Source organism: Hirundo rustica, chromosome 3 (assembly GCF_015227805.2).
Source record: "Hirundo rustica isolate bHirRus1 chromosome 3, bHirRus1.pri.v3, whole genome shotgun sequence".
Lineage (NCBI taxonomy): Eukaryota > Metazoa > Chordata > Aves > Passeriformes > Hirundinidae > Hirundo > Hirundo rustica.
The window spans coordinates 112,432,584-112,458,850 of NC_053452.1; the positions used below are offsets into that span (position 1 = coordinate 112,432,584).

The 26,267-nt window shown below is 42.9% G+C and overlaps 1 protein-coding gene across 1 annotated transcript in view; it reads right to left on the reverse strand.

Moving 5' to 3' along the window:
* Positions 1 to 8,199: 8,199 nt before the first annotated feature.
* Positions 8,200 to 26,267, reverse strand: part of CDC5L (cell division cycle 5 like) — a 36,316-nt gene continuing 18,248 nt past the window's right edge. Inside the window, exons 15-16 of the mRNA XM_040059007.2 lie at positions 14,891 to 15,103; positions 8,200 to 13,795 (exon numbers count right to left, since the gene is read on the reverse strand). Coding sequence (XP_039914941.1) covers positions 13,691 to 13,795; positions 14,891 to 15,103 — 318 coding nt within the window. The 3' untranslated portion in view covers positions 8,200 to 13,690. The remainder of the gene's footprint in view (positions 13,796 to 14,890; positions 15,104 to 26,267) is intronic.

Here is a 26,267-nt window from a genome sequence, read left to right on the forward strand (position 1 = left end):
TGTGGGCTCCTATTTGGGGCCCACCAGTGCCAACATTTTAACCAGTGCTTAAGCAGAAGTTGTGTTACCTGGCAATTCGCCCTACAGAGTTTTCACACATTTAATTAATTCATCAGATAATTCAACAGCCGTGGATGATCACGGATAAAAGTTCCACTGAAGTGCCAGTGCGTGAGCACGCACAGGTCCAGGCACATCTAATGGAACACGGCTCCCAGCTCCCCAAATCCCACTGTGCTTAAAATGGCCAAAGGAAACACAAATTACATTTTGTTTCTTCCCTGTGAAAAACACTTTCAAACCCCTGACCAGCGAGAATGGATTGCATTTCAGGGACTTGTTTATTCATCCAAAGCTCAAAAGATTTAAAAGTTTAAATAAAGCGTCTGAATGAGGCTCTGGGTATGCGAGGCTCTGAAATGCTCTTTTTAAGAGACAGACGCCTGACGCCTTGGAGGAGCTCCTCGGTGGCAGAGAGGGGTTTAGCGGCTTCAGTTGGCTGCAATTAAAGCTGATCAGGGCTTCGAGCTGGTTGGCAACACAGAAAATCATGCCCAGTTCAGCCGTCCAAAATGCCTCCCTGTGTCACATATTTGTCACAGCTTTAGCTTCAAATTGCAGCATGAAATACACAGCCCATGGCCAGGTTAGGGGTAAAAATGTTCCTAGGAATTCAGAAACTTTACCAAGCAGTTATTCTGACTGCTTTTTTTTTTTTTTTTTTTTTTTTTTTTTTTTTTTTTTTTTTTTTCCTTTCTTTCTTTCTTTTGGTTGCTTTAATTTTCTAGAGGAAGCAAAAGCAAATAGTTTAATCATAACCATCCCTAGGGGCAATTTAGAATAATTTTCTCATTAGTGCCTATAATATGCAGTATAAGTAATGTTCAATCAGATGGTGGCTACAAAGGCCTGTGCAGACAGTGAAATGAAATGCACTCCAAAGCCAGGAATAGCTGAATGAGAATAATCTTGTCTTTTTTGTATCTTGCTCCTTTGCTGGTGGGTGAACAGGATTCTTTTTTCCCCCTTTATTCTCTTTCTGGTTTGAGGGGGATGAATCAAACTTTCTCCTAAATAGTAAAATCAAGTTATAGAAGTGGAGAGATTCCAAGACTATTAAGGCTCCAGGGAATTCAGTCACAGACAGCCAAAGGCAGGAAGTATTTGAAGGGGGAGAAGAAAATAAAAACACAAGGGAGCAGGAAATACGTGCTCCATAAAGATGACTTAACTGGGAGACATGTGTCACACATCCATAAGGAGGGTCCAACAGGAGTACCTGAGGGTATTTTTGGGAGAGGCAGTCGCTTCAAAGGCTTCTTCTTCTCCTAAAGATTCTCAGCCTGAGATGCAATTAGCTACGTCCCCAATTTCATCATACCACCTTGTGTGGGTCAGGATTGAAGTCAGATCATGGAAATTACTCCCATTAAAAAACAAGCTATGAAGATTCAAAATGGTGGGGCAGGAAGTTCTTGCACCATGTCTCCTGCCAAAGCTGGCACACATGGGATTACTCCCCTCAGTGTAGATAGGTAGGTAAGCAGAAATAAAACGCTCATTACTTGGATGGCCACCAGCTCAGTGGTTGCCCTCTTGCTCCTGTCAGGTGGAATGTGCTGCTCAGTGACAGCTACACCGCGTAAATGGGATCTCATGGATCATCCTGACCATGATGGGGAGCCCAAAGAGCACTGCCTGTGATTCCAGCACAAGCTGGGAGCTGAGGAAAGTAAATTTTTCCTCTATCCAGGGGAAAAATCAGTAAGACCCTTAGCTGTGTGCCTTTCCGTATTTCTCAAAAGGCTTTTGGTTTGCCCAGGGTGATACCTACTGGCTTTGAGGGACTTTGTCTGGGAGAACGGCAAATTCTGGGATTTCCCACTTTCCAGCTGGTCCAGAGTGATGGCTGGGAGTGGATATTGTCTCTTGACTAGTTAAGTCTCTATATATATAAAAAAAATATATAGTGGCTTCACTTGTCTGTTTTTCATAGGTTGGAAGAGACACTGGTGCTGCTCCCAGCATCCACAGAGATCAAAGGTATGAAATTGGACTCCATAGCAAGGGGTTTTGCAGATCATTTTTCAGGATCATTCAATGAGGGTTTGAACCTCCCAAGTTTCACTTAATTCTTCATAACCGAATAAAACCAAAAATTCAAAGTGAAACTCAACCCAGAAATCTACATTCAGCTTGGCTTTGGACGAAAACCAAAGGAAATCATTTAATCCCAACATGGTTTCTACCAGAAGCTCTGCTTTGGTCTGGATTTGGTTGAAGCTCAGCTTCTGCTTCCCTTTGCTGAACAGTTCATGTAAACTATGGGATAAGAAGAAACAAATCAGGAAATACTTGTGTATTTTTCTTTAACTGTTCAAAAATATCCCCTGAATTCTATCAAACACATCATTTCCATGCAACTCCAGAAAATACATCAGTCCAAACTCTGTAAATTGGAAAGAGAAATTTGTCACTGTTTACAGAAACCCCAGCACTGGAAGAACTTGGATATGTAGCCTGCAATTTTTTCCCATAGGTGGAGAAAAAAGACAGCTTCAGAAAAGATTATTTGATTTAATAAACAAAAATGAAAGGCTTAATTAATGCTGTAAACAAGCTTTCCTCTCACTTCTATGAAGTCTGAAGGAAGCAAAAGCAGCATATTTGCTACGAGAGACTTGGAGCATATTTTCCCCGAGATCTCAAAAATGATGGCATTATACAAATGTCCTATTGGGCAACAGGCTTCGAGTGACTAAGGTCAAGACTATCTCATGTCTTATCTCATGGATCAAGGCAAGGAAAACTCTATTAACAGGAGGATGGCAGGACTGTTCAGATAGTACATGAATAGTGAGTAATGGGTACAGAAAATGGATATTTCTTATTTTAGTATGTGCTTGTGTAAATCTGTGTAAGGCTTGTCTGGCTTGTATCCTGTTGACCATGAGAACATGTCCCTTCATAGGAAGGCACAAGAAACCATAATTTGTGCTTATGGGATGAGCAGTTTTTTAGTTCAGCCAACAATTAGGGGCAGCCTGAACTCAGATGATGAAGTACTTGCTCCTTTGGGCTCACAGATGAATTGGGGTCTGTAGATTTGGATTATTCACGGACAGGGTGGACAGGGCTTGGAGCAACCTGGGACAGTGGAAGGTGCCCCTGCCCATGGCAGGGGTTGGAATGAGATATCTTTAAAGTCTCTTCCAGCTGAAACCATCCTGTGATTCTGTGATAATACTGTAAACTGGTATTCCCCCTTAGGCATTCTCGGTGGCAAAAGTACTTGTTTACAGAGTTTGGGTACGATTGTTATTCCTCAGGGAGCGCTAGGCATCTGCAAACTGTGTGCTTGGCAAACTCACACCCTGGAGATATTTCGTGGAAATTCCACTCACTGTTTTTTTGGTTTTTTCTCCACAAATTCCTTGTTAATACATTCGCCACTAATAAATCTTTTAATTGCTCAACCAGCTCTCAGAAAACAAAAGTACTGTTGGGGGAGCGTTTGATTGCAACATTTCTTTCTACAGAAATAATTATCATCCAATAAAGTTGGAAGGAGTTTGGCAGAGTAAAATCCTCCACTGGGATTGGATCTCCTTGAAAAGACTCAAATTAATTTTGCCGCTTCCATGATTTGATTAGATCTTGTTTCACATGTGGTTAAACTTCAAAACAGAGATTTATATCTGTGTAGCTAACCTGTGCAACAGCATTTGTTGCTTCTTTTAACTTTAATACATTGAATGCATGTAAAAAAGCAAACCTAAGGAAAATATTTAAAATATTGACTCACACACATGATGTTTTTGTGCTTCTCTTCTTACGCTGTCTGCAAAAACAATATGTGTTTTGGCCAGGCCATTGTCAGAACAGACAGAGATTAATTACTGCAGCCATTTGTTCTGTTACAGAAAAGATAAAAATAACTCATGAGTCATGACAACAGTGAACAGTGTGAAGCCAAATGCTGCATCCTATTTGCCATCTTCTAGCCTCAGCATAGAAGAAGAGATGTGATCTTGAGAAATGATCTGATGCTATGGTTAGTGCCTCTGGTGTTTGCACAGCCAGGGAAGCCTGTGCCTGGCACTGCTTTTAGGGACACACAGACATGGTTCAGGGGAGGCTGTCCTGCTGCAGGCTGGGGAGTGAGGCCACACTTGGGATTCTGGGTCCAGTTTTGGGCCCCTCATGACAAGAAAGACATTGAGGGGCTGGAGCATGTCCAGAGAAGGGAACAGAGCTGGGGAAGGGTCTGGAGCACAAGTCTGATGAGGAGCAGCTGAGGGAGTTGGGGTGGGGGGTGCTCAGCCTGGAGAAAAGGAGGCTCAGGGGGAGCCTTCTGGCTCTGCACAACTCCATGACAGGAGGGGACAGCCAGGTGGGGTTGGGCTCTCCTCCCAGGGAACAAGTGACTGCACAAGATGAAATGGCCTCAAGCTGCACCACAAGGAGGTTTAGATTAGACCTTTGGAAAAATTTCGTCATTGAAAGGGTGGTCAGACACTGTAACAGGCTGCCCAGGGCAGTGGTGTAGCCACCATCCCTGGAAGTGTTCAGAACTTGTGTGAAATTGGCACTGTGGGACATGGTTTAGTGGTGAACATGATTGTGGTTCTGGGCTGATGGTTGGACTTGATGATCTTAGAGGTCTTTTCCAACCTTAATGATTCTATGATTCTATAAAAATCCACAGGTTGTGCTATAATAAGCATGAAATACATGAACATGACACACGTGTCACCAGTGTGCTGGACCCAAGCTCTGTGCTGTGTGCTCCCTTTGCAGCATGGATTCCTAGGCTTTCCTCAGATGATAGCAGGGGCCAGGGCAAATTTCTGACATAGTTATCATCCCGGGAGAACAGTTTAATAAGGTCGTGGACATAATCCACGCAAGAGACAGGGTCAGGTGTGGTTTAGTTTCCTGGCACAGATTATAGAATCGTAGAATCACAGAATCCTAGAATTATAGAATATCCTGAGTTCAAAGGGGCCCACAGGGATCATTGACTCCAGCTCCTGGCCCTACACAGGACAAACCCAACAGTCCCATCCCTGCCTGAGAGCATTGTCCAAATTCTCCTTGAGCTCTGTCAGGTTTGATGCTGTGACCACTGCCCTGGGGAGCCTGTTCAGTGCCCAGCCACCCTCTGGGTGAAGAACTTTTTCCTAATGTCCAACCTAAACCTCCCCAAACTCGGCTTCAGCCCATTCCCTTGGGGTCCTGTCATTGTGACCACAGAGCAGAGATCAGCACCTGCCCCTCCTCTTCCCCTCATGAGGAATTGTAACTGCAGTGAGGTCTCCCCTCAGTCTCCTCTCTCCAGGGCTGAACAGACCAAGTGACCTCAGCGGCTCCAGACGTGGCCATGCCCTGCACCACAGAGCTCCCTGTGACCTCAGAGGGACAGCCAGCAAGCAGGGAGCAGCTCAAGGCCCGAGGACTGCTCAGATATTTTTCATTTAACAGTGGCTGGATATAACAAACAAAGACAAATCTGACTGAAGTCTTCCAGCCCCTTCCCTGAACTTCTCTCATCTCTCTGGCCTGGGAAGGGGTGAAGAGGAGTTGAGTGCTTTGTTGTTACAGTGCAAATTTTGGCAGCTCCTGGTCCAGACGCTGCTCAGCAGCAGAGTTATGATGATGATGATCCTCTTCCAGCTGTGCTTGTCCCTTCCCTTGTTTTTTATTGGGCCAAGTTCTCTGTTGAGGAGTTGAGCCAGAGATGGCCAAAGACCAAACATGTCACCTGAGTCCCATCATCTCTGGGAGTGTGGTGATGCCAGACAGAAGGCATCTGAGGTCAGCCCTGCATGTGTTACATGAGCAGAGAAGTATCAGGACTCAGTTTTTATTATTTTTTTGAAATTTTGCTGGAACACATCTTGAGTGTCAGGTCATTCCTTCACACATGCACGTGTGTGCAGCTCATTACAGCTTCTTGTCTCCCTCCCTTCCTGCGCCTTGCCCCACTTCCCTGCAGTATCCTCCTTCCACCCTGGGGCTTGGAAGCTGTGCTCAGCCTCTGCAGGAAAACTGCTTCCAGCTGTGTGCTGTGACAGGCTCTCAGCCGCTGTGCAGCTGTTCCCGGGCTCCTCAAACCAAGGGGATGGGTGGGGAAAGGCTGATCCGTGCTGCCGACTGCCTTCTGAAGCAGTTGCCTGAGTCTGGGTTTGGAGATCACCCTGGCCCTGAGAGGATTGTCCAAATGCTCCTTGAGTTCTGGCAGGTTTGGTGCTGTGACCATTTCCCTGGGGAGCCTGTTTGGTGCCCAACCACCCTCTGAGTGAGGAACCTTCTCTTAATATCCAACCAAAACCTCCCCTGACACAACTTCAGGCCATTCCCTTGGGTCCTGTCACTGGTCACCAGTAAGGAGATCAGTGCCTGCCCCTCCTCTTCCTCTCCTGAGGAAGATGTAAACCACTGTCCTTGTAGGTAGGAAGGGTCCTCCCACCCAGCTGATGTCTCTCAACCTCTCCTGGCCATGCTGCTATTTGTGGTCACTTTTTCTTGGTGCTTCCAAGGACATGTGTCTGCCTGGCCCAAGTTCCTCTGTGAACCCTTGTCCTTCTGGCTGATTCAGCAGTTTTTCCAATTACAGTCACAGCCACATGGGCTTGGCTGTGCTCCTGCCATGCCTCATTCCTGCTGGAAGAAGGAGACGCAGGCAGACGTTTGTGCATTCTCTGGTGATGCACAATCCCCATCCTGTGGTCACCGGGTAACTGTAAAATTAAATCAGATCTTTGCTGTTAACCAAAAGGCATCTGCAATAAAGGAAGTTAAATGCAGAGCTGGAGGGGTTGTTTTGCTGCTAACAACACATTACAGGACCTGCTAGGAAATCTAATTCACTGTTCTATCCTCACCCACATAATTAAGTCCACCCTCAGCTTAATGTGATTTAGGATTAGGTGGGACATTTTATTTGTTGTAGGTTCAAGGATCCCTTTTCTTTTTCCCCCTGGACGTTGGTAACATTGCCATTATTAAGAATGACAGAATAAAATGACCTCAAGTTGCAACAGGGGAGGTTTAGATTAGACATTTGGAAAAATTTCTTCATAGAAAGAGTGATCAAACACTGGAACAGGCTGCCTAGAGAAGTGGTGGAGTCACCATCCGTGGAAGTGTTCAAAAATTGTGTGGGACATGGTTTAGTGGTGAACATGATTGTGGTGTGGGGTTGACAGTCGGACTTGATGATCTTAGGGGTTTTTTCCAACCTTAATGATTCTATGATTCTATAAAATGCACAGGATGTGCTATAGCAAACATGAAATACACAGAATACAATTTTTTTCCTGCTGTATAATCCTTCCATGAGGTAGAAAGTGGCCAGATACTCTCATCTTCCTCTCTAGGGACCAGGCAGGAAGCCAGAGCCAAAAATTTCCGCCTTCACCAGATTTTGGGTACTTTCCAGGTAACACAGTTATGCTGGGGGTTTGATCTCTGGGACTGTCAAAAGTGTGAACCAAAGGTCCAGACCTTCCAATCCAGGAGACGGAGGAAGGTTTGGCATCTCTCCTGGAAAGGCACTTTGTCATAGCGAAATGACACAGCTATGTGACTAAACATCTGCTACAGTGGGGTGAGAAACTGCTCAGGGCCCTCTAAAGCAATGACCAACCATTTATGATGTGGGGTGAAAATACCTCATGGGTGTTCCCACCAAACTGCTGTTCCTGGTTTTCTCTTCTTTTCCTCTAAACTGGAAGCAAGATGACCAGCACTGTCTCTTTTCACCTGAAGCACCAGCAAAATGGGGAACAAAAACCCTCGAGGTCCCTGTTGGAGCCAGGATGAGCTAAGGATATAGAAGCAGCAGTTTGAAGGGAGAATACCTTTGAATAAACCAGCTGGAACAGGGAGGTGAGTTTCAGAGTTCAGGGTCTTGTAAATATCTGTGTTCTCCACCCTTCTAATGAAAGACCCTACCTCCTCCCAGACCCTTGGAAGCGCTGGGCAGGAGCATACAACAAGGAGAGATAAGCCTGTTCTGTGCTAGGGATTGATTTGGTTGAGTCAGAATTAAGAAAAAAAGTGGGGGAACACAATCTAAGGAATAATTTAACTTTTATTTATAGTTATTTTATGGTCTGCCATGGAGCTTAATTAATGTGGTCAGTAAACTCACTCTTTTTTTAAGACCCAGTTACAGTGATGGTCCTGCCCAAGCCCTAAGATAATTCATGAACAATTATAGATAAGAGAGAGACAGCTTTGAAATCAATGTTTTACACAAGAGCCAGATATTACAAAGATCAATGCAATAATTAGTTTTTTAAAAAATAAATCTATCATACAGTTGAATTACTCCAGGGGGTGCCTTTGTGTCTGAGGTTCAACCAGTGGATTCTTTTAATCAGAATTAGTTCTGGAATAGATTTTTGCTGGCTGTAGAGCTAAAAACGTAATCCTGGCTGGTTCGTGCAGCTTTATTAAGCATTCATGACTATTTTTCAAAAGAGGATGTCTTTCTTCTCTTGACAGAAATCCTCATCAAATACAGACAGGAAAGGAAAGGAAAGGAAATCTCAGCTCCATTGAAGCTGAAGCCAAATCTCCCATCGAATTCACTGGTGCCACAGTCTCACCTAAGCTGCATAACACACTTAAAAATGCTACTGACCTGATAATTATACGAAATAGACCCCAGATTTTTGTCCTGGGAGGGGAGAAGGAGCAGGAGGAGAAGAGGGGAACGTAACACACACATCTGTTTGATCCTTCGAGGCATTTACCAGTAGCATGTGCTTGGCAAAAGATGTGATGTATGAAGTGAATAAATAATAAAATAGTCTGTGTTTCCTTGTGTCGCAATTAGTAAATGCTTTCGATGCACTCTAAGTGATCCTAAAAGATGTACTTGCATTTCCTTTGAGAAATCCTTGAGGAATCCAAACACATCAGCACCACGGTTGTGACCTGGAAACCTGAAAGTCATCGAATGTGGCAAACGCTTGTCTAATCTGATCTGTGAAAAACCTATGCAAGACTTTTCCAACCCTGACACTAAGGCATCTCTCAATAAATTACAGTAAACCCAGACAACACCCCCCACCAACTGGCAAACAATCAAACCCGCTATGAGTAATCACACCAGCAGCAGAAGTGATGCTGTAAAACACTGCTCATACCTTTTCACCTACTGCATGCATCACAGTCATGCCTGAGGCAGCAGGAATTGGTTAAAGCCACCTCATTTAAATACATAAAAAGCTAATGAGGCTTGCTGGAGGGGAGATGACTCACCTAAAACCTGCATGTAACCAAAAACGTGAAGTTCCTCTTTTTCCACCCACAGCTACTCCCCTTTGCTTCAAGTCTCAAAAGGGCTTAGCGTGGAACTTTCAAAGGGTGAGACAATCGCGTGCATTTAGCGGAGATACAGGGCTGCATTGGCTTAGATATGTGTTAAATGTGTCTTTTGAATTCTTTTTCAGGATCTGATCTCACTCTTAATGTCAGTGCAAGTCTTCAAGATCAGCAGAACCAGGTATTTTTTTGTTGGTAGGGAAAGGTAGAAACTGGAGCCCTGGAAAGGCAGAGCACATAGGTCTGGAATCAGTTACAGGGACACTCTGCCTTGAGATGAGTATCTGGCTATTTTCCAAGGTGCTTTTCACTCAGCTAGGAAAGTGGGGGAAATGCTATTTGATACTCCACTTTTAAATCCTGCTTGGGAGACAGGTGTTGCTTTGAACCCACATTATGGAAGATATCTGCAAGCTGGATTCCAGAGATGAATGTGAGGCAGATTAAGTCCAGACCACAATAATCTCTCTTCTCCAGCAACATCACTGACCGAGGATACTGAAGGCAAGCCAAAGTTCACACACTGGTTTATGATACTGTTAGCAAGTCTGCAGCCAAAACAAAAGTTCAAACACGGTTTTGATGCATTTTATTTAGAAATCTATGTTCAGGCCATGATGACAAAAAACAATGAATTTTCAGCGTTTTCATCAGGGGCACAGATCCAGCTGAGTCTGTCAGAGGACCTAATTGTGGGTAGTTACCTCATGTCAGCTACTGGCCTCTGAGCACTGCAGCCCATGATTCACACTCACTTTAGGCAGACAATGAAGTGGGACATCCTCTGACAGAAGCAATCACAGAATCATTAATGTCGGAAAAGACCTCTAAGATCACCAAGTCCAAACATTAACTCAGCACTGCCAAGCCCAACACTAAACCACGTCTCTAAGCACCACATCCACATGGTTTTTGAACACTTCCAGGGGTGGTGGCTGCACCACTTCCCTGTGCAGCTCGTTCCAATGCCAGATCACCCTTCCAATGACGAAATTTTTTCAAATATCCAGTTTAGCCCTCCTTGGTGTAATTTGAGGCTATTTCCCCTTGCCTTATCACTGGTTACCAGGGAGAAGAGCCTGATCCTACCTTGCTGCCTCCTCCTGCCAGGGAGTTGTGGAGAGCCAGAAGGCCCCCCTGAGCTTCCTTTTCTCCAGGCTGAGCCTCTCCAGCACCCTCAGCTGCTTCCTTGTGCTCCAGAGCCTTCCCCAGCTCCACTGCCCCTCTTTGAACACTAGTCTGCCTCACTTCAACCTTCACTTGCACTTCCTACTTGGAAATGCAGCCCAGCTCATGACTGCCTTGTAGAGGGGATTGGACAATCAAGCTCGATTAACATATTTCACCCCAGATGCGCTGCCCCAATGCTTGTCCCAGCAAACAAGGGTGCAAAAGGCAAACAAGCAGCAACAGGAAAAGACAAGATGCTCCTGTTGGCGCTGGAAGTGTCTTTTTAAGGCAGCCAGAGAACTCTGGTGTGTCTTGGCTGTGCTGGCTGCCGTGACTAATTACAGCGTTACACTGTGCTTATTTCCCTGGAGATTTGCCATGTTTGGAAGAGCTGGCTTCAGCTCTGTTGGATTTCTCACAGGGAACCTTCTGTGCCTCTGAGGAGTCTCCCCCTTACCCTGAGCTCGTGATCTCTGTTATCTGCCGGGTATGGATGAGACACCCTTGGCTTTCCCAGGTACATGAATCCAACTCAACTGAAGTAAATGACAGCCTTATCAACTTCAGGGACTTTGAAGCAGGCTCCAGCTATGGGATTGATCCAATACAGAAATGCCAAATCTGATTGCAGGAAGGGAGGAAAATCATCAGCTGAAATTATTTAAAGGCTTGCAGATATATCTTGGCATGCTGAATGGAAATGGAGGAATTTCTTGGGGAGAACGTTAACTAATCCTCAAAATAATTGCTAACACACACCACAACCCCCATCCCACCTCTGTCAGTCAGGTTAGAGTTTCTCCACTGTAGTGAAGTATTCAGAAGTTTGCATTGTTTATGGTTATACTTATTACTGTTCTTGGAAAGAAAGATAAATCAGTGGCTGGCTTCAGAATTTTAAAATAAAAATTTGCTGTCAAGGAGCACTGGTCAATCTTGTGTCCACCAAACATCTGCATTTAGCTACAAAGCCATTTGGAAAGATTGAAGGAGCGCTGTTTAGGACATAAACTATGCCCAAGAAATAGATCTGGCAAGCCCGAGTTCCATCATCACCTGCAGATGGAAGCACTGACATCTACCAGCACCCAAATTTGCTTGGGTAGACTTCCTAAGCACTCCAGTTTAAGATCCCACTCCTGAATGATATCAGGATGTTTTATCCAGGCTCTGCTGCTCCTTCACACCATTGTGGAACCAACAAATGCACAGAGCACCCTGTGTGAAGTTTGTGAGGTGATTTCAGCAGATCTATGACTGGCTGCCCTAGAGCAGCCAGCTGAGGGCAGGCAAAAAACTAAAGCAGGGCACAGCCAAGCTCTAAGTAATGAAAGAGACTTCATTAGTTTTCTTTCATTATTGAGATAGAAACTTCAGGACAAAAACTCTGACTAAAGCCAGGGAAAACTGTGAACTTACTTAAGTGTTGTGTGAACAAACTACTGCAGAAACAATGAGCAAACCTCCTGCAGGTACTTCTCAAATAGAACCAGCTCGTGCCTGCTGCAATTAATGACTGGTTAATTGCATGCATTTCAAGAAAGAAAAGTCTTTTGTGACTGATCAGTCCTTCTGAATTTGTCATTTAAGCAATTTAAGGCAGTGTCTGAATACCTGTCTAGCTCCAAAGCTGTCAAAAACACAGTGCACATCAAAGAGGCTCTGCTGCAGCCCTAGAAAGAAAGGAAACAATTGTAGTTGTGGTATTGGTAAACCTACAAGGGTTTCTCTGTTAATATCTCCAGCTACCACACAACCACAAGAACTGACATGATATGCCACGATTTTTCCTTTTGGGTATAACCATCCAAGCTAAAATACCCCATATGTTACAAGATTGATCCTTAATACTTCATTCCAGATGTGTTCTGGCTCAGTTAAATATTTAACACATTTCTAGAAGAATGTAGTCTATAATTGCATTAATACTTCAGAAGAATGATGTCCTAGTGAGTAAAGGGAAAGATATTCCAAGGCTGGCTATGTCCCTACTCCTGTCAGTGATCAGCAGGACTAAGCCAGGTTACATTTGAAAGAATCTGATAATCATTGATCTCCATGGATGGCACTGACAGAGCTACACAGCCACAACCCTGACAGTGTTCCCCGGTAACATTTCCAAGGCCTGAGCAAAGTGACACTGTAATCTGGTAAAATTACAGACAGCAAAATCCCCATTTAAATTTCAAATACATCCAAGCAAATTTGCACGATGCATGTCACTGGATGTGTTTAATTGCTGAATTTTGTGTTGTTAACAACAGTTTTGCCTTCTCCCCCAAGCTTTTCCACAAGCTGAAAGACCCAAAGTGTAAGCACATTCCTGCCTTTCCCTAATTCCATCCTTACCCTTCAGGACAAAGCAATGAGACAATTAAATCCTGTTGAGATGTGGTGAAAGAAGAGGAGCAAACACAGAGCTTCTTTCTCATCCCACAGCATGGGCAACAAAGCAGATGATTTATAAAAAATAATACTCAGAAAATTTAACAGTACATTTTCAGCTGAAATATATGTCTCTATTAGGCCATGCTGAGTGTCTTTTATAAAACTTATCCCTACCATGGTTCCAGGACGGGGAGGTTTTGCCAGTGTGACCACCTTGATAAAAGCTGTGAGTGTTTATTCACAGGCACAGAGGAGAGTTGGGAACATGGTATTTATTACCTGGACAACAACAATCCTGCACAGGTAATTCCTATTACAAATTAATCATGAAAATAAAGGCAGCAGCAGGGGGAAGGGAAGACCAGAAACACAAAGGAGGGCTGGGATGCATGAAGATTCAATTTTAGTTAAAAGACAGACATTATTACTTCTCTGTTTTTTAACATTCCTGGTTTATTCAAAAGACATTATTCTGCATGTATCTTACAGGCCTTAAGACTGTTAAAACACTAGGAATATTGTGATAACCCTAGCAAATAAAGACATGGCTAAAATCATACCAGAGTGATTTTTCTTTTCTTTCAATAAAATTTGGGACGTTTCAATCCCATTTTTAACACTGGCCAGAGCTACTCATACCTAGACCATTTGGAGTAGTCCACTGAAGGAACAAAACTTGACAAGATGGAAACAGCAGACTACACTTGATTTCTGCAACTGCTGGGAAAAGCTGCTGGAGAAGTATCTGCACACTTTAGAAATGTTACATCAGTGACAGATGGAATCTGGTGCTTTAATACTTTGCTTGAAAAGTCTCTTTATCCAACATGAAGTCAGCAAATCTCTGCTGGAGCTCCTTTTCTCTCTCCTGCTGTCGCTGCACATCTTCCTTCAGACACTGTAAGGAAAACATCATTAAACAACCAGTCAGTTGTCCACCAGTCACACCCATGAAGACCAAAGGTTGTGTTTTAGTTCCTCCAGAGGAAGAGCTCAGAATTAAGACAGAACATTGCTGAAATTACTTACTTTAAATATAAATGTAAAATGAGCAGTGGATGTAAAGTATCAAGAAACACAGTTATCTTACTTCAAATGTCAGGCAGCTCACCCTGTTTTTGACAGCAGCTAAGATCAAATGCTTCAAAATGAGAGATTTCAAATTGGAACCTTGCCATTTACTAAAAACAGGTGCTATTAGCAGCTGTCAAGTGACCTAATATGTTTTAACTGTTATCTTTCACTAAATCAATTAATTACTTCTGAGTTTGCAGACACATCTATCAGCATTTCTAAATCATCGTCACAAAATCAGTTTTAAGAACTGATGCATTTTATCTTTTTTATAGCAAGTGTTTGAGAATATCTAATCCTCTATGGAAGCCTGTGCTCTGAAGGAAAAACACATTATAATAAAAATTATGCTCAGGTGAACACTTATTCCTTGGAAAGAAAGGCTGGCACTGGTTCAAACCTAGGACTGGATCTTTATTAAGGATTGTCTCATTAGCTGAATAGAAGGAGAATATACTGGAAATCCTTAAACTAAGAGAAGTGGCTCCAAGGCAGTGATTTCAGGTACATACCAGCATTTAGTCCACTGATTTTTAAGGAAGAAGGTTTTAGACAAGTTTTACATTTACCCGAAGTTCTAATAGTAATTAAAACTCAACCAAATCAAGAGAGATGAAACTTGGGCTGATACACATTGCAGAAGACTTATAAAATAAACCACACAAGGAAATAAAAAAAGCCCTGAAGACAGAGAACACACTGCCAGATTAGTCCCAGCCTCTAATATGTGTATCACAGAATCTTTCATACTGAAGTAAAAGACAGATGAGTCTGGTAACAGCCAAAAGTATGATTTTAAGAGAACATTAAAAACTTGATACCAGCTCAGGCTGTGAGGCTTAGAGCTCGTGCCTTATAAAAACATCTTTTCCACTAGGTGCCTGTGTCTGACCTCAGGTACTGGATTTTGGAATCTCACCTCCAGTCTCCGAGGGATCGCAGCATCCTCGTGTTTCTTCAGCTCCTCAAAGGTCCGCAGCTCCAGGTGCGCCTGCTCGATCTGGTCCCACAGATCGTTCAGCTGCTTGATGAGCCCCATTGCTCGAGACTGGTAACCCCCAAGAAGGATCTTCAGCTTCTTCTCCATCTTGGCAGCCCTCTTGGCTTCAGTGGTCATGTGGCCTCTGTTGATCTGCCAGAAGGAACACAAGAGTTGTTTTAATTACCCAGAACTCAAAAGTCAAGAGGGGAAAAAGAAAAAAAAAAGTAAAAATATATCTATGGAATTGTGTTGAGTTGATCAAGTTCTTTGATTTCTATTAAAATAATCATACTGCACGTTTTACAACAACCTAGACTTATGGATTAAAGTCTTTGTAATAGACATAATACAGCTCTAAAATCATAATCCAAACAAAATCCATAAACAGACAAGTGACACAAATTACAAAATTCTGTCAACCGAGACACAGCACCAATAACTGAATGTATTTGTGTTACCATGTTATAAATGTTGCATAAAACATTTATAAATAGCAAAGGCAATAGAAGTCTTTGTGCATTTTCCCACCTGGGGTAAAATTAAATGAGTACTAAAAGAATTAAATAGCCATCAGAATTTTTAAAGCCCGGAAGAAGGGATCAAGGAAATCTTTAACACTGAATCCCAATCACAAATGGCTTAGAGAAGATTAGATTACATTAAATATTTGAAAGAAATTGTTCCCTGTGAGGGTGGTGAGGCCCTGGCACAGGTTGTTCAGAGAAGCTGTGGCTGCCCCATCCCTGAAAATGTTCCAGTTTAGGTTTGACAGGGCTTGGAGCAACCTGGGATAGTGGAAGGTGTCCCTGGCCCATGGCAGGGGTTGGAATGAGATGATCTTTACAGTCCCTTCCAGCCCAGGCCATTCTATGATCCTGTGAAACCAAGAAATTACACAGGTCTACACCACTGAGCACAACCGTGGAGAGGTGCAACAGCTCACAGCTCTGAAGAGGGAGATAAGGCTCCTTGTTAAGGCTTTTTTAATGCCACCTCCTTAAAAAAAAACCAAACAAAAAACCCGAAAAACAACAAAACAAAATAATTTTTCTTTGGAAAGGACTATGTGAAGAATGCCAAGCTCAAGAAAAAAAAGGAATTTAACTTCTCAGACTTTGAGTTTTGCCACACTTAATGATATATTAATGCAGGACATGAAATATGAGTTTCTCAAGTGTTAAAATATAAAAGACTAACTCAGAACCACAGTGTCTGAGTCACCAATCTTTGCCTTGCTTTCTTTAAAAATCAAAGCTTTACTGGTGAACTTTCTCACATACAAAGAAATTACCAACAATCAACCAAAATGTAGCACCTTTGCATTGCTACAATTACCCAAAATATCAATTATTACCAATAATGGAAACAGAACTCCTTTGGGAAGGAACTACTGAAGAGGGATCTGCCCTTCACAGTGATAACTACAGTCAGCCATCAGTCTTACACACCAAGCTACTGCAAAGTGCATTTCATCAGCCTTCCAGCCCTCAAACTGTACTGAAGTACCCTCTGTTACACAGCTGCAAGTTTCTGTAAGGAGCCCTCCTCCTCCTCCTTAACAATTTATTCACTCATTTAGAACAGTTTTAGTTGCTGGTGCAGAGATAAACAAAGTGAATGGTCAAGGGAGCAAACTGTTAATGGGTGAGTGAAAGAGAAATTTGACTTTCTGAGCTGTCTAGTTTGCTCCTGGGGAGAGCGATGCAGACTGCTATGCTTTTCAAACTCTGTTTGCAATGTAGACTTCAGATATGCCCAAGGTGCTTTAAGCATACAGAAAGGCGCCTCTTTTTCAATATTTATATAAATCCAGAGAAAATTAAATAAATAGATTAGGGATTTGTGAGAATACTCTCTGATGGAAAAGTATGAAAGTTTTAAATGTCTTCATTGGTAAATAATATGCTATTACTGCAACAACAAATACAGCTGTGCGGTCAATGAACTATTTTCCAATTACTCTTTCTTGGATGAAAAATGTGTGCTGAGCACCACTGACATTTAGAGATCATGGAATAGATGGATGCACAGGCAAACAGAATTCTGTTTGCAACAGAGGCCTAATGTAACAAAGATCAATTGTCCATGTTTCTCTCAGCATTACAGACAATGTAGAGTATGGCTGGTGTGAAACGAAACTCCCATCACAATGTCACTCTTCAGAGCAGGCTAAAAAAGACCATTTAGAGAAGTTCCACTGCTCTGTCATTCTGAGTGAAGATCTTATTCTTTACTGTGAGGGTAGTGAGGCCCTGGCACAGCTTGCCCAGGGATGTGGCTGTCTCATCCCCTGTCCAAGGCCAGGCTGGATGGAGCTTTGGGCAACCTGGTCTGGTGGAAGGTGTCCCTGCCCATGGCAAGGGGTTGGAACAAGCTGAGCTTTAACATCCCTGCAAGCCAAACTATTCTGTGATTCTATGATCTCTGAACAACCTAATTTTCTAATAAAATGTTAAACACTGAGTACCTGAGGACATAAATACAGTTATCAGCACTATCCCCACCATACAGAAAAGGGACTGGATCAGTGTGGTCACAAGCCCTGAATTATCCCTATGTTCCAAGCATGGAACACGGTATCACCAAGTATCACCAGCAGCAGAGGCAGTAGTGGCTTGGTCTCCCAATTTTACAATCTGCACTTGGGATCCCTTTGCTTGGCTTTAGACACCAACATCTGAGCTTGTCACAGAAGGTCTTTCCATCATCAGGAGAGAAACTGCAACTCCAGGGCATGGCTCATCTGATCCAGGGCCTTGGGACAAGATTAAACACCCCAGTGAAGGGCTCTTCACTGACTGATGGGAGCACAAACTCTTTGCACAGACACTGTTATCCAAGATCAGGTAGATCCATCCCACTCACATTAAGTGTGTACTGTTTTATGGTGTTAGATATCATAAAGCTTTTTTTTACATTTGGAGCTTTTAACAAAGCCAGTTCAAGTCTAATACTTATTACAGCGTCAGACCCTGACTGTTTAAGCATTCTTGAAATTTTCAGACAATGAGAATTGGACTTAATATTCCTGAGTTGGTCTGGATACTGGACCCTTAACTACTACAGCTCCTTAGGTCGTATGCCGTTATATTGCTTTTCTACTCAGCTCCTTGTCCACCTTGGATTATCATAGGCCCCACTGCTATAAGAAGAAAAAAACCCAAGAAAAATAAAATAAAAAAAAACTCTCAAGTATCTAAAACCAGAAATAACAGCCCTTTCTTCCTTCTCTGCTTATGGAGAAATGTGAACACTCACCACCTTTTCCCTTCCCTCCCAACGACAAAATTTTAGGACCTACTACGAAAAGGTCAAAAGAAGGTCTCAGCTTTTGTAACAAATACTATTTATTAAAAATTGCTGACTGCTGCATTAGTGCCAACAACTGCATATAATTTCAGTTCAAGCTTCATAAAATTTTAAGGCTCAGATACCAAGCTAAAAACTCCAAGCAGTTATAAAGAGGTGTGTTTAAACAGTAGTCTACATTATTTGCTTAAAGCAAAGAAATAGATTTGAGTAAAATCTGACAACCATTTCCCCCTGAACATAACAGCAAGATTAAAGACATTTGAAAGATTTCTCCACTTATTTATTTTGTACTGTTCCTTAGCCAGCTTTGGTTCTGCTGACTTTTATACCAGCTACAGCAAAATGAGAACAGCATGTACAGACAAAGGGTAAGATGATATATGATGTTAAGGCAAGTGTGAGAGCCTCATCCTATCCCAAATCTCTGATGTAAAAGCCTTCCCACATGACTCGTAAAGTGGTGTTCAGTTTTCAGTACTGCACCAGAGAACCAAGGAACAGAAACCAAAACAAGAAGCAGACAAAAGAGCCAAAAGAGAAACAGACATAACCAGAGGTTTATAAAACATGATCTAGAAAAGGGAGACTGACTGGAAAACCAGGGTTTGTTTGGTTTGTTTTTCCTCTGCCTAACAGAAATAGAGAAAAAGAAGAAAGACAACACCTGCTTTAAATATCAGAAAGTTCATTGTGAAAAATTCATCTGTTCTTACAGCTACTGAGAAAGGAAGAGGGACTTAAATCTGGAAATGAAATTTTAGATGTTAGCTGTAAGGTTTAACTAAGGACAATGAAGGACAGAGAAGGACTCCTTATGAGAACAAACATCCACTGGGAAAGATTTAAGAAAAACTGACCCTGTGGAAGGAAGAGCTCAAGTGCCTTAAAAACTGCATTTTCAGAATTCTCATCTCACCAGGTCTACTGAGGACACCACTCATCAGTTCCAAGGGCTTTTTCACTGCACTGACTGGTTTGTTTCCCTTCTCTTTAATGTGGAGCTTCTGGTAATCCCTGAACAGCATTAAGCTCTCTTGTCTTTTAATTGATCTTCCTAATCATGCTGGATGGATTAAACAAACATGGAAGAAAAACTGCTGCGTGTTCGGAGCAGAGCCACAGTCAAAGTAAACCAACCTGTTCCGTGACCTTGGAGAATCAACATCATCACAAAGCTGCCTCGCTTGTGCAGAGAAATCCTCTGCCAGCTTCAGCTACGCCGGCTGAGCAGGGTACTCTTGGAACATACACAGGACTATTCTAAACGTTACTGTAACTTTCTTCTTCACCTCAGACCCACACGTGGCCCTCCCAAATTCAGTTCTGCTGGCAGGATTGACTTAATTGGAATGGCAGGTCTGTGAGCTTGGCTCATGCTGGCTCAGCTGCAGTGTCTGGGGTGAGAGCCCTAAGCTGGACAGCAGCTTGTGCTCCAGGCCAGGCATTTCCAACCATTTCCAGGACAAGAACTCCCACACTACTGAATCCTCTGGCCATGCTGGGGTCATCTGCCTTTACAATCTTATGGAGCATTCAACAATAGCATGTTAAGGAAAAAAAAAAAAAGTCCAAAAAAAAAAAAAGTCATTAATTTCTCTACTTGAAAAATGCTTTTTCAGTTCCAAGTTCCTGGACAGAATTCTCTATTTTTGGCTTGAAACACTGTTGTACCTGTCTAGAGTTTGATCAGGCAAAACTCTCTAGAGAGCCCTGCTTGAGTTACCCCCAGCTTAGTTAAAGGTAAGTCAGCTCTGCTGGAAACTGAGGCTAGGAGTTAGTATCAAACCAAAACTGCATGTCCAGTGTAGAACAACATGGCCTCAATCTATTAAACAACATTAGCTCAGCTCATCAACTGAAACCTCTCCATGGGCTTGACACAATTTCACATTTCTGCTGTGACACTAGAGATCACAGAATCAGAGAATGGGTTGGGTTGGAAGAGACCTGAAAGATCATTCCAACCCTCCAGGGCATGGACATGAACACCTTCCACTAGAACAGATTGTTCCAAGCTCAAGTCCAAGCCCAGCCTGGCCTTGAACACATCACCTCCAGTAAGGTGCTTTACTTAATGTACGAGGGAGGATGAGGATCATGAAGTAAAGGTGCTGATCAGGGTCAGAGCAGCCAAACAGGGACTGAGCTTGTAGCTGTTAAGACATGAAAAAGCAGAAATTAATTCTAATTGACTGGGATCACACCAAGGTTTTTATGGAAAGATTCACTTAAAAAAATCCTCAATTTAAGGCATTGCTGGTAAGCAACTACAACTTCCTAACTGAAATTAGACCAGATGTTCAGAGCTTGCATAGCAATATGCAAAAAGCTGCCTTTTCCCAGTTTAATAGGGAAAACCCAGAAAAACTACTATATTGTACTTTATCATCTAGATCCTGTACCATTATGACTAACTGATATCAGCAGAACACTACTGTCTCTACTCACAGCCAAATCTAATGACCCAAGACCATGCTCTCCTGAAGTATGTTCCAGAAATTATAATGACTTGTCTTCAAACACCACGAGTCAGTGTGACTGTTGAGTAAAGACAATACAGGGTATACGAAAAGCAAGTGTTTCTACAGGGGTTCACAGCATCCAACTACCTAGAACAATCTGAAAAGTTACTGTGTAAGTCAGCAGTCATTGCTGATCTGCAGCCATGACAATAAAGTACACTTTGGAGATTTTTATTTCGGAACTGCTTCTAACACCAGCAGTTTTATGAGTGATACCAATCTCTGCTCCCTACAAAGAAAGAAGGTTGTACTGAGGCGGGTGTCATGCTCTTCTCCCAGGTAACATATGACAGGATGAGAGGAAATGGCTTCAAATTGCATCAGGGGTGGTTTATACTGGATATTAGGAAAAAATGTTGTTATGGAAAGGGTTGCCAAGCATTGAAACAGGCTGCACAGGGGAGTGGTGTAGTCACCATCCCCATAACTGTTCAAAAAATGTGTGGATATGGCACTTGAGGACATGGTTTAGAGGTGAACCACATGGTGGTACAAGGCTGACTTGATTATCTCAAGAGGTCTTTTCCAAATTTAATGATTCAAGGTTCCTATCTCAGTCACAGCAGAAACATGTCTAGAAGAAAGAAGTTTATGATGAAAAACGAGTAATTTACTTTTACTAAACTTTTTTGGAAACTCTCTACCACTCATTGGAAAAGAAAAAGCTTGCATTAAGATCACAGACAGCAACACCCACCAGAGGCCAAGATCTTTGATTAACCACAAGCAAACATGGGTTATTGCTGAGTCTGATGAGGTCACAGGGCAGCCAGCACAGTGTAATTACCTCCAAACACTATCCCTGCACACCCAGAGTGCCTGCACTGGCCTCTTCCAGAGGCTTATGAAGTTGTGAAAGCTCAGGCCATAAAGGAGCTGGCAAAGAGCCGGGCTCCCTCCCAATACAGCAGAAGCCCCATGGTGATCCTATAGCAGTCAGTTCTGGACAGTGAGGGTGTGCAAAGGCCTTTGCAGTGAGAGCTTTGTCAATGCTGAACTTTATTTCCAAGCATGCTAAGTTACCAGATTCTGAACAATCTGACAGTGAAGAGCCCTGATACCTCTCTGCTGGGATCCTCTGGTGCCAACTCCATTCCCAACAGACCTTATCAGAAGAAGTGTACTCCACAAATGCAAGACATTAGCACAAAATAAAACGTGACCATAAAAGCAATGCTACTCAGGATTTTCACCATATTTTAGCTTCCTGAGTAATTTCTCTGTTCCTGGTCCTATAAAATCTCTTATTTTCTCCAGGTGCTTTCTAAGTACCAGCACACCTGAAAATGCAAAAGAAACTGCAACCTTTAGCACATAAACTAGAGAGAAATTAAAAGACAATCTCCAATAAACAGATACACCCTGCAGCAGTTATCATGTAACCTATAAAACGCCAGCTAAGCCAGTTGTTTTTAATCTGAATTAATTCAGAGGACTTGGGCTGCAATTAAAAGCAAACATGAGCACTTCAGTAAATCATCACCTTGATGTATCTTGGATACTGCAAAGAATAGATAATTTACTAAATTTTACATATACGGTGTACCTTGAACTTTTCCCCTGTAGGCTTCCAATAGCATTTGTAATTTAGTAATCAATTGAAATGATAATGTTAACTACCACAATTTTAATAAAAGTATTTGTATTCTGCAAGCCAACTTTATTAACTGTCTTCAAAGGAAAAGTAAAGATAACAGGAAGTTTCTATATTGTGAACTACAAAGAGAAGCAACTACGTTGTTAAACAGACGCCTTTACTATCTCATTTCATCTTATAATGTTCCCAGTTTAACATATGTTAGTAGGAATGCTTTGTAAATGTATTTTTTGGAAGAAAAGGGAGCAAATGGTATTTCAGAGAACTGAAGTAGTCACTCAACACAACTGCAAGCATCAGAAAACTTCAATTTCTGAAATCACTTGCTCTGCAGTGTAGCCTAGCCTTGGAAAAATATTCTCCATTTTTAGAAGCTCCTGGAAAGATCAAAAAATTCCACAAATCTAAGGTGTCCAGAGACACATACTGAGGTCACAGGGATTCACTTGAATAGACCTGAAACTCCCCATCTGTAATGCAAAAAAGTTCACATACTAATCCTCTAACACTCTTAACCCACATTAAGTAACACAGTCCAGGATTCCAAAACCCTCAAAACGAAACAATGAAAAATACTACTAATACACAGCAGTACACTCCAACATCAGAACTACTGATGAGCTGTGCATTACTGATGATGCCTGGACAGGATACCCAGCCAAACAGAAGCTCTCCACAACAGCTCCACTTTGCCTCCTCGAGTTCATCAATAACAGCACAGATCTGTTTGTGATATCAGCATCCATTTGAGAAAGATAAATGTCATGTCAACATGGCTGCCACAACTAAACCACTCAGGCAGTGAGAACGGGACAATTAGAGGAAGATGAGTGCATGTCCACACCATCAGTCCAGCCAGGAACCTCAGAGAGACAAAGACAGACACAGAAACAGCTTGGGTTTTTTGCACAGAATTTGCACGGTGTCAGCAGTCCCACATGGAAGTGCTAGACAGTGACTTCCCTTTGGGCAGCTGTGCCAAATATCACCACACTCTCAGGTTGTTTTCCCTAACAGTCTTAGTGCACTATAAAGGGGAAGAAGCAGCCCCCAAAACTGACCAACATCACTTGCTGTTGCTGGCAAACTCTGTTTCACAGTTTCTATTCTTCTCTCAAAGAAAGCTAAGAGTACAAGCAAGTGTCTTGGGGTACTGAAAGCTGAGCTAATGTCCCTGCTTTTCATTAAGCCTGTCTGATACGTACCATTAAAATATCTATTTCAACTGATATTGCGTTCAGACAATTTTCCTTGGAAAAACATTACAATGAAGGTAGGTTTTGTTATTGCTGAGAATGGGCTAGGAAAAAAAAAATCTGTGCTTTTTTACTGCATATTCGTTTGTTCATTAAACTGCTATGCTTTTTATTTATTGTTTAAAAAATGATTCAGCAGGTGACCTATGCTTAAAAAACCTGTATATGTATATCTTCCTTTTAGGAAGGGTCTTCTAGGGTCAGACCACAGAGCTGCACTAAAATGCATTTTGCACACACTTGGGAGAGATCTTCAGGTCAAATTTAACTTTGCACAGAGTGCACCTGCACTCAACAACAGTGAGCCGTGAGAGGCAGCACAGTGCTCACTGCACCTGCAGGTCCCAGTGCCTGCCTGGACTGGGGCTGGGATTTTGGAACACAGGAACATGGGAGAGCAGGATTGGTGTGGAACTGCACCAAGCCATCAGTGTCATCCAGCAGCACTCTGAGCTCCCAGGGGATGTAGCAACATTAACCAGAGTCTCATGATGCAATGACTGGTAACAGACACAGAATGGGTCAGGCTGGAAGGGAAAACAGTGGCTCATCTGGTCCCACCTCCCTGCTCAAGCAGGGTCACCCCAGAGCACAGAGTACAGGATTGTGTCCAGACAGTTCTGGATTATCCCCAGTGAGAGAGACTCTATCCCCTCTCTGGGCAATCTGCTTGGTCACTGCACAGGGAAGTTCTGCCTCATGTCCAGGTGGTACTTGCTGAGATCAGTCCCTGCCCGTTCCTCTGGTGCCTTTGCTGAGCCCCATGGAGCAGAGCCTGGGCCCCATGGAGCCCTCCCTGCACACAGGGACACACAGCGCCGAGGGCCTCTCTCAGCTGGAGCTCCACTCAGGGCTGAACAGCCCCGGCTCCCTCAGCCTTTCCTGGGCAGGGAGATGCTCCAGTCCCTTCATCATCTTTGCCATGCAGCACTGGACACACTCCAGGAGCTCCATGTCTCTCTTGTCCTAAGGACAAGAACTGGACACAATACTCTGGATGGGACACAGCTAATAGGATTCTGGCAAGTGTCTTTCACAGAGTCCCATGCAACCCTGGCAGCAAATAAAACTTTTTTTTTTTTTTTTTTTTTGGCAAGACCTCTGATTTGTATTTTGCTTCCTGGGTGACTGTCTTGTGACTGCAGAGCAAAGACCATTTAGAACAAACATACACGAGTTTGATAAATGATAAACTTGACCTTACTTTGCTTCAGTATCCTTAATAAGCATTCCACCACCAACTACTCATTCAAATATTGGGAAGAGAAGGACAGAAATCAACAGCACAAGAAAGCCCACACAGAAGTAACCAGTTCAGACTGCAGAAACAGTGCACAGGATAAAGGCACAGGGCCACACACTAAACAATTAAGAGAAAACAAAATATTCAAGAGCTACTCATTAAGCAAGTACCATCTACCCTGTGCAGTAAATGAGTCTGTGGAAAAACTAGGCTGCAATCATGAAATTAAAGACTGTCTCAAAAAGCATGTGCATAGGCAAATTAAGGCTGTTCGTGCATTCCCTAACTTGGACTGTTTGACTTTGCAACTTTAATAATGCCTTTCTAATGTCGTTTTGGAGCTAAGATATTTAAATTTCAAAAGCATTTGTACACAAATTAGGTGCAGCCCTCCGACTGCTGGCGCTCTGCCCGCTCAGCCCCGCTGCCATGCCGGGCCAGGCTGTGGCTGAGCTCCCAGACGGGTTTGGGAAAGCAGAGCAAAGCAGAGCCTGTCAGGCAGCGCTGGGCAGGGCAATGGTGCTCTCTGCTGGGTGAGTTGCAGCACGACAGGGGTCCTGGAATTCAGACTAAACCCCTACTACCCGGTTACGCGCAGGTGAACTGCTCCTGGCCCGGAGCGGGGCTGACAACTGCGGGATCTGTACATGGACAATGCTCCTGACTGACAGATTTACGTTGTATTTCATGTGTATGAATCGAGTGAAAATTCAGCCTTTCTGGCCTCTCGTTATTTCTGGGAGAGCAGCTGTCTGGGGAGGTTTACTTCAAGCAACAGTAGCTATGTTGATGTTAAATACAGAAAAACATTTTTTGCAAAGTTTCCTTTTACCATGGGAAAAAAATAATCTGATGCCTGAATAATTTAGAGAGACTTTTAGGCTAGAAAAGTATTTTAGAAAACATTTAATGACTTACTGCAAGACAGAGCAAACATGTTCTGTGCGAAGAAACTGTTTCAGACCAGCTTACCTGTTACCATGAATGTTGTCTATTTTTGGGAGGTTTTTTTTGGTACGGCATGTTTGGGTGAAAATCTAGAGAGTGGACTGAGCAAGGGAAATCAGTGTCAAAGGGTCTGATAAAGAAAGTGAAATGGGATCACAAACATCCATTGTTCTCTTTTTTGGAGGGAATCTGTGGAACTGGAAGAAGATGCCAGCCTGGCAAGAATTCAGGACTATCTCATCTTCATGTATGTAAGAAACCAAATGTTATGCTAGAAAAAGAACTTGAGAGGAACTTTGGGACAGAGATGGTTTTTTAAGCATCTTTCTCTGAGGTTTCTCCTCATACTGGCCACAATCAAGTGCAAACTGAGAAAGATCTGATCCACTCACAGCAGAGAGTAAGAAAACATTAACAAACCCACATGTAATTAAGA